Here is a 13,424-nt window from a genome sequence, read left to right on the forward strand (position 1 = left end):
CGAGGCCGCCGGCCACAGCGTGCGGGTGAGATGAGGCCGCGCCAGGACCTCGTTGGTGGAGGCAAGGATGTGGGTTGACCGGTGAAGGTGGGGTGGGGGGCCTTTTTGTTTTCGCATTAGATAGCTGTCGAGCTCGAGATGCATCGCCAACGAGGGCTTAGATAGGAAATCGCCGGAGGCGGGGCTGTGGCTAGAGGAATTGTCGTTGCAAGGAGGAAGAGGAACAATGCGTATCGAGAGGTTGAAAATGAAGGACATCCGTTGGATATCAATCCCGGTTCAAAATAGGCCGAAAAAAAAAACAGTCAGCTGAGGAATAGGTGGTCCAGTAAAAAAGCATGTTGTTTTCATTGGACTCGAGTAAGATACAATATGTTCAACTTTGTAGGTATTTATATTCCAATCATGAATCAGAAATGCAGCATGTTATGATTAAAAAAAGTGATCTTCAACTTTTGTCATTACCTCACCAACTGGACAATTCTTACAGACAAGCCAAAGGCAAAAAATAAAAAAAAACATTGAAGGAGTCATGAAGATCAAGTATGTTATGACGGAGGTTTACAAGACTACAACAGAAGGCATGGGTGGGCTCCGACGACTCCTAGGATTACTTCTGGCGTAGGCTAATTCTCCAACATTGATGGCTTGTTCATCTCCCCCAGCCTCTTTAGTGCTCATTTACTGCTATCTGTTGAGTATATTAGTAGCAATATTTTGATTAATGTAATTCATGAATAAATCATGAGCATGACATTGACAGAATTAATAACATGTTGATTACGATCCAGCTAAGCACATACTACACAAACAATAGACACATAAATAAGCAAGAGTGGGGTAAGCGAGTTATACACTCCAATAGGTCAGGCAAAAACCGCCACCGCGGCGGCAACAGCGGTGGTCTCCTCTGCGGTGAGATGGTCAGTGTCGCTGGCGGTGGACATGGCGACGATGAAAACGACGCTCCCGTCAACCGTGTACGCGGTGGACAGGATGGGATCACTGGTGGCAACAAAGCAAAGGAAGAAACAGTGGGACGGGTGCGCGTGAAGGCGGATGCGATCTGTTGCGGCGAAGAAGGAGCGCGCAGGAACCACTTCTCTTCTTAAGATCCAATAGCATGTGAAAGAGAATCTCTTATAAGAAGGTCCAACTCCTCTTCAACTAGCGGTATGAGACTAAATATTTCACCACATCCATTGTCATATAACCCACATGAGCCCTTAGAGATTTTTTTTAAATTGTTAGATGGGCCCAAGGCCCACCCTATATTTCAACACTACCTAGGTTGTTTTGTGATGATCTACGTATTATATCCGTATTTGTAATGAGGACCTGGTGACCTAGCTTCATGTCTTCTTTTGTCTTCTTTACTTAGTATTTGTGAAAATTGGTGGTTTCAATAATAGAAATCAACGTAGAGGCTAATTTTTTGAAGAAAAAAGGAGTTGGAATAATGATATCAATAACCATCTTTAAGTGTCATTTGCAGAAGCAGTCACCAAGCACATTTTATTAAGTTTAAAATAACCAACATCTAGAGAGTCATATAAAAGTACAAAGAATAAAAATTGGAGCAACACCTTCAATATAATCCGGTAGTAACAAGACAAATGACTCAAGTCAGCAATCGTGTTATTGGATCGTTATCAAATCCAGTTCAAGAAATTCGTTGCAGCCATTTCCGGTCAGCTGCACCCAAACTCTCTATATAGATCCCGCGTCCTCTAGACCCAGAAGGATATACAAACACCGAATCATATGTGCGCTTCAAGTGAGGAAGAAACTTCCCTCAAGCAGTTACCAAACATACTCGTCATAACAACTGGGGTGGCCTATTTGAAGAATCAAACTATAGGTTGGATGGTTATGCTTTCAGTAATAAGCAACATGACTGTCGACCGCGACCTGCCTATTAATTACTAGGATTACCAGCATATTGTTAAGCTTGGCACCTCCAGGATACAGGGGTCAGATATCAGATTTTGACCCGACCTGTGCCCGTTAACATGCATGGCTGGCACGATCTGCCATGCTCGTGTTATTGCAGCCACCCCCACTACAGTTTTCAGCTCAAAAAATTGTGTTGTGCTGCAGTGTACATGCATTAGCGTGCAAGCATGAGGCAACCTTTTCCTTTTAGTGCTGCCTAGCTTAGCTTAGCTTGTGGGTTGACTTTGATCAGGAGGCGTCCACTTGCCGTGACCATGGGCATCCATCCCTCAAAAGGAGAAAACCAGAATCATAATGCATATGCCGAGTCAAAGGGGATTTTATTTATGCAAATCGAGAATACTTGCGTGCGCAGGTACGCACACCCGTGCTAAGCTTTTCTCTTTGGCCGTCCATGATGTCGACTACTGAGCTACAAGTACTTCGTGTTCCAGCCAGTCCCAATTGCTTCAGATATTGGGAGTTACTCCCTCTATAAAGCTATATAAGAGCGTTTAGATTACTGAAGTAGAGCATAACATCAGCAACACTCGGTTCAATATGACTTGGTTCGTGAAATGAAACCTTGGTGGTTCAAAGCTCGCGATCGAGCTGCCTCATTTCGCTTCGCAGGAACTTCACTAGCCGGACGATACAAAATCCTTCGATTTTGTTCCAAAATGGTGGGAGTATATATGAACTATTTCATTTTCGAGGAACTGACAGGAGCGTTACATTTTTATTTAGACGCCAAAGAGGACTCATGTTTATAACCATTGCTGCCGTGTACATCAACTGTCCAACACAACAACATGCATAGTTCAGAAAATGTGCAGTGTGATCTCTAAGTACCATTGATTTTCATGAGGACTAACCTGCTAATAAAATGGCAAATCCTATTTAACATGCTGGTCGGTGGATACGGAAGAAACGCACACCTACATGGGCCGGCTCATGACGGGGCTTTTCTCGGTCGTTTTCCAGCCAGTTTTGGGAATGTTCTAGAAACTTCCCTGAACCGGTTTTTTCTCAAAAGAATCATGTCTTTCTTCCATTTCGTTTTTCTTTTGATTTTCTAATTCGTGAACATTTTTATGTCTTTTTCTTTCAGCTTTAAGTTTTTTATTTTCTTTTTCTCTTTTCATTTTTCTTATTTTAAAATCCATAAAAAATTGAAATTCATAAAAAATTGAATTCATGATTTTTTAAATTTGGGAAATTTTTTCCAAATTCGCAAACATTTTTCGAATTTAGGAAATTTTTTAAATAAATAAAAATATCTTTTTGAATTGATGAACATTTTTTGAATTCATGATTTTTTTAATCTGGGAACAATTTTGGAAATTCGTGAACATTAATCGACACAATTTGTTTGTGTGGAATAGAAATATTTAGATTAATATCACGTGAACCAAAGTTAAAAACACACAACTGATTATATTTGATTATGTATATTAGTAAAATGTTTATTGAATATAAGTAGAATAATAGAATTTAAAATATTTTTCCATGCATGGTTGCATGTGGTGCTGGGTCTTTTCCCATGCATGATTGCATGTTGAGGTGAGTCTTATCGGATTCATAACTGTATGGTGATGTGGCGTATGCTTGCATGTTGAGATAAATAAGTTAGCAAGCATCACTCTCATAGGTATATAGGATAAAGGATACCCAATCCTTATAACCCCAATGCTCATACTTGGGACAAAGCTGGGAGCTTCTCCAAAACTATTTATAAAACCTATTGGGAGACATTTATTGCCCAAGAGTGATGTTGACAAAAAAAATTGATAGTGTAGTTGGAGGTAGGAATATTTTCGAAAACAATGTTTTGAAAGAAGAGAGATGTGAAGGACATGATGGAATTAGTGGCTCACCAGTTTCTTAGAAGTTCTATAGAAACTGACATTAGTTGTTTTGCTTCAACTCATAAAAATAGGCCGTGCCCTGTAGTTTTCCTCCTTTCCAATTTCAATTTCCAGGGCTATGTACTTCACGTTGTAAGATATTATTGAGCTGAATAAAATGTTGGCGCTTTGTGCGCTTTTCTCTGTTAAAAAAAATAAAAAATTGGTATAATTAAATTATGATGATGGAAAATAAGGTGGCTGTGATGGATAAAATGGTGTAAGGTGGTTTTTCAACTTTAGGAATAAAGCGAAGTGCCGCTAAACTAGCCTAACATGCATGTGCAACCACATTATCCTGGTTGGACGGGGCTAAACTTAGTAACTTGGATAACCTAGCTTGGAGCCCGCAGTATAGTGACGAGGGACAGCGTAACTTCTCTCGGGACAGGGCCAACTCCAAAGGAGGGGTCTTTAGTGTCTCTCACTACTGGGCACAAATGCGGTACACCCGTAGGTTATGGTCGTAGGAAAGTAACAATCCTGTTTGGATCTTTCTTACCCAAATGAGAAGGATGTGTTTGTGTGGGGTGCAGGGGAACAATATCATCTGCTAGGCTCCACGTTAATATTAGAAAGATCGGGTGCTTAATGTACGGTGAGTCGTGGCTGACACGGAAAGCATCCTGGATCTTGCGGTAAAGTGTACAACCTCTGCAGAGTCTCAAACTATTTGAATAGCCATGTTTACGGTCATAAAAAAGCTAGCAAGGCCACACTTCATAGATGTTTTGGTTTGTAAAAAAATTGTTTTCAAACAAAATGGAGGCAACATTTTGGGATGACACCATGGGGGTGGTGTTGCGAGGTCAATGGTCAAAACCATGCCACTTGAACACAAAACCAACCGAAGCAACTGGAGGAACGAAAAATATCTGGTTTCAGCAATTGAAGGACTAGGGTTTTCTTATTTTGGAGCCAATGCATGGTCTATTTCTAGACTATCGCGTAAAGTTAAGGGACGAAAAATACACTTTTCTCTTAATATATTCGTATGTTGATGCATATGGCAGCTAGGAATGGTCATGTACTTAAATCTTCTACATTATGTTGTACTTGATGATATGTTATATTCTGGCGAAGTATATGTTGCCACTAGGATTGGACTGATCAAGACTTAGCTTAATTATATTTTTTGTTATTGCCTGCTTTAGCTGATTGCAAATCATTGGTCACTTGTAGGATGCTTCTCCTATTCGCTTTATCCATGTGGAGCCCTCCCATGTCATGGCGCTGATATTCTTGAGTTAGAAGAATTTATTGTACCTTCTGAGATGTGATAAGCCTTTGGTTTGACTGGGGCCTCTTGTAGATGGTATTGGGCCATTTGTAGATGTTACTAACCTTTCGTGTGCTTTGGTGTTGTTTTTATGACGTGAGAAGTATATCCTTAATGTCATGCAAGAAACATACTTGTTTTGTGTGTTATTATGATCACTCTGCTGTTTTTTTCCTTTGGATCTCCATCGGTAGCACGAAGCCTGAGCTATGGTTGCATATAGGAGTTCCTGAACATACTTCTGTTGAGGACTAGAAGCACCGGCCGGTGAGAGACTTTGTTGTGGCTGGTCAATGCCAACATATTCATCACTAACGAGAAGCTACTGACAGGTCACCGGTCGGTCAACGATAAGAATTTTTTGCCGGTTAGTGACGACACACTCTATAGTAGTGGATGTCTATGTTTCAGGAAAGATGCACATGGAATTATTACTACTAATCCACATTTTTTTTTCATGGCACAATGGTATTTTCCCCCTTGAAAATGATGCACAATGGTACTTATGAATCTTTAAAGTGATACATACCAGCAAGAAACTATCCTTTCATCCTTTGCATCCGCATGTTGCAAACAACCAATAAGTTTTATCCGATCCTTTGTATTCTCATGTTGCATACAACAATTAAGTTTTATTCCATCCTTTGCATTCGCATGTTGCACACAGCAGATACATTTTATTTCAATGCTTCATGCAGCCACACAAGCTGCCGAACATTTTACAAGAAGGAGTACACACACAAAAATTGGGGAAAAGGGTATGTAAAAATATAAACTCGTTACAAACTGGTCGACGGAAGATACTTCACCATAGATCATACTCAGCAAGCTCGTACACATCAGAATCATATTCAGATCTTCACGCCGTCGATGGCTAGTGTCCCTGTGGCATAAGTGTCATGATATTTTTCCATGTAGTCGTTGAGCTTGATCTTCATGTATCGCGCAGGTCTCTTGTCATCCACCAGCTCTGACACCGGCGCAAGCTCTGTCTCGAGCTCCAATGTATAGACCAGCACCAACGACAAGCGCTCTTTCTCCGCGTTGGTCACAACCCTATGCACCAGGCTCTTGAAGAACCCATTGCTCAAAATCTGCATGCATCGGGATGCAATAGAGAGAAGTATTATATCTCAGCTTGCCAATCCACAAAACAAGGTCAAACAATTATACATGTAGCTGACTACACAAAAAGTACCTCCATTATATCTCCTACGTTCATAACCAATGCATTTGGAACGATGGGCACGTTGTACCAGATGCCGTTTTTCTGAAGCTGGAGCCCCTCAGCATCGGCGAAGTTGACTGTGATTATGGAGCCGTCGGTATGGGCCTTGAGGCCCAAGACATGGTCCGGCCTTGGACACTGAGGATAGTAGTTGAATATAGCTTGGGTGATGGAGTTCTCGCCGATCATGTTTACCAGGTGTTCCTCTTGTAAATTGAGTATCTTGGCCATGTTTCGAAAGACAAGGTTAGCCGCCGCTTTGCACTTGACCGTGTACTCAGACAGGATGTCTCTGCACAATTATGGATGCTAATTAAGACAATTGTATGTATAGGGTTACTCATCAACTGCCGGATTACTGATGTACCCCTCTGTAAAGAAATATGGCAGAGTCTACATTCTCCAGTAGCATGTGCATGTACCCATGTAAGTATATGGTAAAAACCTAGAGCTAGATGGTAAGTACCTGAAAGAAGGGGGTTGTGTTGGCCACAGTCTGTAGGTTCTTAGGGACTCGGGTTCCACTAGGAGATTGAGCCGGTCGTTCCAGTCAAGGACTTGATTCTCTTTTACGACCATGTCGTTACCGTATCCATCCATGCCCAGCTTCTCTCCGTCGACAATGTTTGAGTACTTCTGTTTCTCTTCCAGCGGGAGGTTGAAGAACTCTCTCGTAACCTTCATCGCCTCGGCAAGAAAGCTAGGCTCCATTCCATGTCCAACAGCCTGGACAAACATCGGCGGCATCGGAGATGAGATGACCGCTAAGCTTTATCACATGAATGAAATGACAACGCAAAGAAGTTTAATTACCAGGAAGAGGTCCCAGTTCTCCAAGGCGGACCGCAGCTTGTCGAACTCCTCGGCGCTGCCGGCAGACAGCCGGCTGAGGTCGATGATGGGGATGGGCTCGGGCATCTCGGTGACCGCCGCAGCGGGACGGTCTTGCTCAGGAAGCACGTACTGGCTCGGTGGCTCCTGCACGCCGGCGCCCACCAGCTCTTGCACGATCGGAGGTACCTCGAGAACCTTGAACTGTTGGTCATAAGAAGCCATGGTTGCTTGCTGTTGGTTTTGAGCTTCCTCTGTGGTAGTTCGATCTATATATAGGCAATTAGGCATATTAGCAAGGAGGAATGTTTTTTTTTCTGTGCGCACTGTGCAGGAAGGCTGTTATTTCTCCGTCGTTTCTTCTTTGAATTTTTCTTGTGTTACACTATTCCACTTAACTAATGCAACTGGTCGCTGGCTGGTCCCGTTTGTCTGGATTGTCTGAACCTTTCCATATCCAGAGAGTTTTTTTCCCCAAACAGTCCATGCAGACAAAGCTAGGGAGACTTGGGAACATCCTCATCGCCCTCGCCCCATTATCTCCTGCTTCACACGCAGCCTGTCCAGGCTGTACTGATGTAGCCAGTCGTTAGTGAGAAACTGAGAATCCATATATCCTTATCTGTATAAACTGTCAAGAGAAAGAAAAGTCCAACCTAACGCTGCTGGTTCTCCGCGTGGATATGGTGCCACTTGCCCAAAGAGTAAAGAAGTACAATCTTTGCGCTGCTATCTCGCTGAATTGCCGCGAAACTTCCAAACAAAAATCCTGAATTTTGATATTTATATCAGACAATCATAAATAGAAATAATAATAAAACTTATAGGACCCTGATAAGTGTCACACGTGTGGCACAAACACATGACAACTTCGAACCTTTTTGTGGCAAGTTTAGTGACACGAGGATGACAACTATTTTTTTTGAGGGACGTGAGGATGACAACTTTAATTGTCAAGCATGGCGACTTTCTTTTCGGATGACAAGTTTCAGTTTTTTTGGTTTGTTTTCCTGGTGTCTTCTTGGGATTTTATTCGAGTGTGCTCCGGAGCGGAGGAGGCGGAACTACGTGCGTGCCTCGCTGGGCTGTACATTGGTATTTCTCTTCACAAACCAATTATCTTGGAAACTGGCTGCTCCTTTGCTGCATCTTTCCTAGCGAAAGAAACTGTTGACAGGTCGCCTTATGTGGATCTAAAAATGTAAGTCTAAGTTTATTGTTAATCTAAAGTTTGTTATGATTGATAGGCAGGCTAACAAGGCGACATATGAGATAGTTAAATTTAGTTTTGATAGCATGTCTGATGATATACTGTGTAACTCTGTTCCGCCCTGCGTGGCTAATTATGTAATGAACGATTGTAAGACTCTTGTTATTTGATCAATATATGAGGGAGTTTTTTCAAAAAAAAATTAGTTGTAAAAAATGTCAGAACAAGATTGCTTTGTGAGACACGCTAGTTGTAAAAAACGCCAGGGTGGGATTGCTTTGTGCCGCACGCGTGACACTTATCATTTACGAACTTATATTTATTTTGGGTCAAAACTTCCACTCTATTAACACAGAAGTTTTCCGGATACAAAAATAATAATAGAGCCCTGTCATCTGCCCGGTTGTTCCTAGCAATAGGATCACAACCACGCCACCCACGCGGCTGGCTCTTCCCAAGTCAAATGGGAATTGAGAACATTAACTCTCTTTTGAATGTTCAACAACAACAACAACAACAAAAATCCACTCTGAACATATTTTGAAGGAAATAAAACACAGAAACAAGAATTGTTCTTGTAATAACGCTATTCAATCCTACCCACTTTAATTAAATCTGATCAATTTGCTCGGCATCAACCATTTCAGCGTTGAACAAATGCATGCAGATGAACAGGGTGCTGGAGACATCCAAAGACGTGGGTTACGTGCAGGTGCAACAAAATGGAAGAGCCGCGATTCACGGCCCATTCCTTGTGTTTATAAGCTTCTAATTGGTCAAATGATCCACATGTACTCCCTCCGTTTCTTTTTACTCCGCGTATAAAATTTGCTCAAAGTCAAATTACACAAAGTTTGACCAAATTTGTATCAAAAAATATGAACATCCACGACACTAAAACTATATAGTATAAAAGTACATTTCATGGCGCATCTAATAATATTAATTTTATATTGTGAATGTTGATATTTCTTAATATAAAGTTAGTCAAACTTAATAAAGCTTGACTTTGACCAAACTTTATATGCAGACTAAAAATAAATGGAGGGAGTACCAAAGAATATGTTGTTGGTGTTGAGCTTACGCGTTGGAACCGATGTCATTGAACAGTGAATTGTCCTGCGACGCCGACCCGCAAACCTCCCACAACCGTTCGGACCGTGCTGTTCGGGCCGCGAAAGCCAGCCAATGTTGACCAGTATGAGTGGTCCGGACGCGATTTCTCCCAAAACCGGAGACAAACGTGAGAGAGGTTTGCGGGATTCCGGACCCGCGAAACGTCGCTCTCCGTCCCCTGGCCCACCCAAAAGGAAGGCCGAGCCCGCGCTTTTGTAGCATCCCACACTGTTTCCGTGCCAAAATCCCCCCACTCTCTTCTTCCACTCTCCGCCGCTCTCCGCCCAATTCCCGCTCATTTCTCTGACCCTCTCCTTCCCTCTGCCACCGATGCATGGTACTGTCAGAGATGGAGCCGACGGAGGTGCCGGAGGATCCAAGCATCACGCTCTCCTAGAAGATTAGCTCTGAGACGCGGCAAAATCGCCGCGTCAAAGCGAAGGCCGCAAAGGAGGAGAAGATGAAGAAGCGCCTGGCCGCCGATGGGCCTGGTGGTGGCGTTTGGTGTGGCGGGCGTGGAGGATTGGGCGGTCGGCAAGGCCGTGGCGGACGCCGCCAGACGGGCGCGCCCACAGTACAGATGGCATCGTGGCCAAAGCCTTACAAGCCTTTGTACTACTACGCCACCAGGCAGCTCGCAAACCCCGCCGGTACGGATCCTTACATCCTCGATGTTAACACGACGCCACTCTTCTCCGAGTATTCTTCGCCGTCGCTCGTCTAGACAAGGATGGCAGGCAGAGAGCATATGGGTGCCCGCGCGTTGTGTGTTGCAATGCCGAGAGCGGGGGAGCCGACGTACGACGCAGACAGGAAGATGCTCGATATCATCCACAACGAAGGCGAGGGAGGAGGATGGGGCTATGAGGACAGGCAGGTGGAAGACTCAGATCCCACCTAGTCTGGCAACTACCAGCAGCAACTGTCCAATATCCAGACGGCCACACATCAGTCCTACACCCAATCTGGCGATGGCACACAACAACATCAGCATTGGACTGCCAGAAAGCAACATCGGAGGGGGAGGAGGACGGCGACGACGATGATTCGGATGATACAACCGACGATCCGAAGAAGAAGGTTAGAGGAGAAGGTTTCAACATGCGGAAGGACGAGTTGTTGTACTATGCATGGTTGGCCACTAGCCTCGATCCTGTCCATGGCACAGAGCAAAAGGGCACAACCTTTTGGAGGAACATTCACATATGGCTCCATGAACACAAGCAATTCGCGCCCTACTCCGACACGTTGATCTGTAATCGTGAGTTGAAGTCCCTCAACCATCGATGGTACATCATCCAAGAGGCCGTCTCCAAGTATTGCGGGCACTTGAAGCATCTAATCGAACAGTGGCCTAGTGGTGCACAAGTCACCGACAAGTAAGTTGATCACTAGTCGGATATGCTTTGGTTTTGTTGATCATTAGCCGGATATGCTTTAGTTTTGTTGATCACTAGCCAAACATGCTTTAGTTTTGTTGCTCACTAGCCGGATATGCTTTAGTTTTGTTGATCACTAGCCGGATGTGCTTTAGTTTTGTTGATCACTAGCCGGACATGTATTGTTTTGTTGCTCACTAGACATATATGCATTCTTTCACTTTTGTAGCCTACTCGTGCTTGTGTGGTGTACAAGAAGGTGAAGAAGAAGAAGTCCTTCACTGTTATGCATTGTTGGTTGAAGTTGAATGGGCAACCGGAGTGGAACCTTTTCATTGCCAAGACCGCCGCCCAAGCCAATGAGGAAGAAACTGGTGACCCTACCGACCCAACCCAAGAACCGCCAAAGAATGTTAGAAGAAATCTGCAGGGCAAGAAATGAGAGGAGGAGAGGGCGAAGCGAGAAGGTGCGGCGGCCAAGCTGAATGAGAGATTTGAGGAGATCTCAGCGAAGAAGGAAGAGGCATGCATGAAGCGCTCGGAAATCAAGGAGGAGCAAAAAATAGAGAGGTTCAAACAGTTGATGGAGGCGACGGAGAAGAAGATCAAGCTTGAAGAGAGGATGACCATGATCGAAAAGAGGAAGGCAATGCTCGAGGACAAGAAGGCCACGCTCGAGAAAAAGAGGGTGAAAATCGCCGCCAATGCGGAGGATGCCAAGATGTTGACCTTGAATATCGACTCTTTGGATGCTAATGCTAGAATTATGGTGCAATCCGTCCACTACCAGATGCTGGAGGAGCAGAAAAATGAGTTGGTGGCGGCGAAGATGAGGACGCGGCAGAGGCGGAGGTGGATGCCGACGCGGAGGCTGCCTACGCGGCGGCGACGACACCTCCTTGATCGGGAAGCAACTTGCTTGGATGGCCGGTCTGACAGGGCAGAAATGCACGGACTTCTGACTAATGTTTTTTTGGATTCGGGCATGTAAAAATTAAGCATATTTGCCTTCTTTTGGTTGTGATCGGGGATGCGATCCAGCGCGGGTATGATCCGGTGCATTGTGTGGATCAGCGTAGATTTGAATTTGAATTTGCTGGCGGACAAAATGCAGCTATGGTTGGATGGCGTCCTCATGCATCCGTGTCCGCGGACTGATTCTCTTGTCTGCGAACAGAGGCAGAGAGAAATTTACAGGTTGCCGTTGAAGATGATCTTCCTAAAATGCCAGTTTTTAGGCGGGTATGCGTGGCGCTCGTGTGGCTTAAGTTCAGTGGCGTTGGACCACAAGGCCGTCGTTTCCCTGTAAAACTCTAAGGGTGCGTTTGGATGCAAAGTATTTTTGTAGTTTTTCTAGAATACTGTGGTTTCTGAAAAAACCTTGGTTTTGAATACTTTGATGCGTTTGGCTTCAGCAAAAACTGAAGTTTTGTAAACCATATATCCCAGAAACTGTGGTATTTTTGAAGTATTTGAAAAAGAGGTCCTGACCTCTTTTTTCTAAACAAAACGAGAGAAAGTGCAGTTGGCGTTGCCATCTACGTCGAGATAATAAGATATTAGCTGCGGTCACCTCCTAATTTTCCTCCATCCGTTATACGATAAACAATCTGCATTATCTTCTGGTATGCGCTCGTCTATGCCCTACAATATTTTGTCCTTAGGTATCTGTCCAGTCCGATGGCAAGATTGTTGTAAGGGGTGGTATATAGATTAGATATGACGCCTCTGGATGGGATGACGGCACTGATTAGTTTCTAGTGATCTTGCACGCTTCTTCATGGAGTCCTTGGATGTCAATTAATTTCAGACAAGTAGCGCACTAACTAGGTCGATTGGTCCTTATGGAGAACACTTGTATGCAGCCGGGTATATATGCTAGGTAACCGATTCAGTATAAATGGCGCATTGTACACGCGCAAAGAATTTTGGTCCGCCTCCAAGAGTACATGCACGTATAGACATATGATAGCAACACGCTCTTAGGATTGTATTATTTCAATCTAGTTGATTAATGAACTTAAGTTGCCACAGCCCACAGGCTCTTGATCAATCATGCTCCTCCTGGTTAAATTATTTCTAGTTAGCATAGGTGCGGACGTACTGACCTTCTGCGTAGTAGCTGCATGCACCCGGCGGCCATTAGGTTGTGTAGCTCAGTGAGTTTCAGCTGTCACCCAGCATTACAATCAGTCAAAACTGTAGTATAACAACACCAGCCAAACACCTAGATAGTTTTGCTAAAACTGAGAAAAAACATGGTTTAAAGAAACTGTAGTATTCATTGCGTACACATCTGAATACTGTGGTTTCCAATTACCATGGTTCTCTAAAAACTTTGTTGCCAAACTAAGCCTAAAGATTGTCTTACCCAGTCTGCGACGTGGCGGGTTGGTGTGGTAAGTTCAACACCAAAATGGCTGGCGCTCAGCAAAATGGTCAGCTTTGGTTGAAACTTCGAACTAGGATTATTCCTTGCTGAACTTTCAAAAGAGGGTCAATTCTGTTGTTTCTCATCGAAGCGAAAACCATGCTTACG

The 13,424-nt window shown here is 43.8% G+C and overlaps 1 protein-coding gene across 1 annotated transcript; it reads right to left on the reverse strand.

The window, feature by feature from the left end:
* Nucleotides 1-5,733: 5,733 nt before the first annotated feature.
* On the reverse strand, nt 5,734-7,443 carry LOC123134931 (protein SRG1). Its single transcript, XM_044554078.1, has 4 exons — nt 7,163-7,443; nt 6,816-7,075; nt 6,320-6,641; nt 5,734-6,215 (listed from the first exon to the last, which is right to left on the reverse strand). The coding sequence occupies exons 1-4, from the start codon at nt 7,403-7,405 to the stop codon at nt 5,973-5,975; spliced, it is 1,068 nt and encodes a 355-aa protein (XP_044410013.1). The 5' UTR covers nt 7,406-7,443; the 3' UTR covers nt 5,734-5,972.
* Nucleotides 7,444-13,424: the final 5,981 nt, after the last annotated feature.

The sequence above is a fragment of the Triticum aestivum genome, chromosome 6B (genome assembly GCF_018294505.1).
Source record: "Triticum aestivum cultivar Chinese Spring chromosome 6B, IWGSC CS RefSeq v2.1, whole genome shotgun sequence".
Classification (NCBI taxonomy): domain Eukaryota; kingdom Viridiplantae; phylum Streptophyta; class Magnoliopsida; order Poales; family Poaceae; genus Triticum; species Triticum aestivum.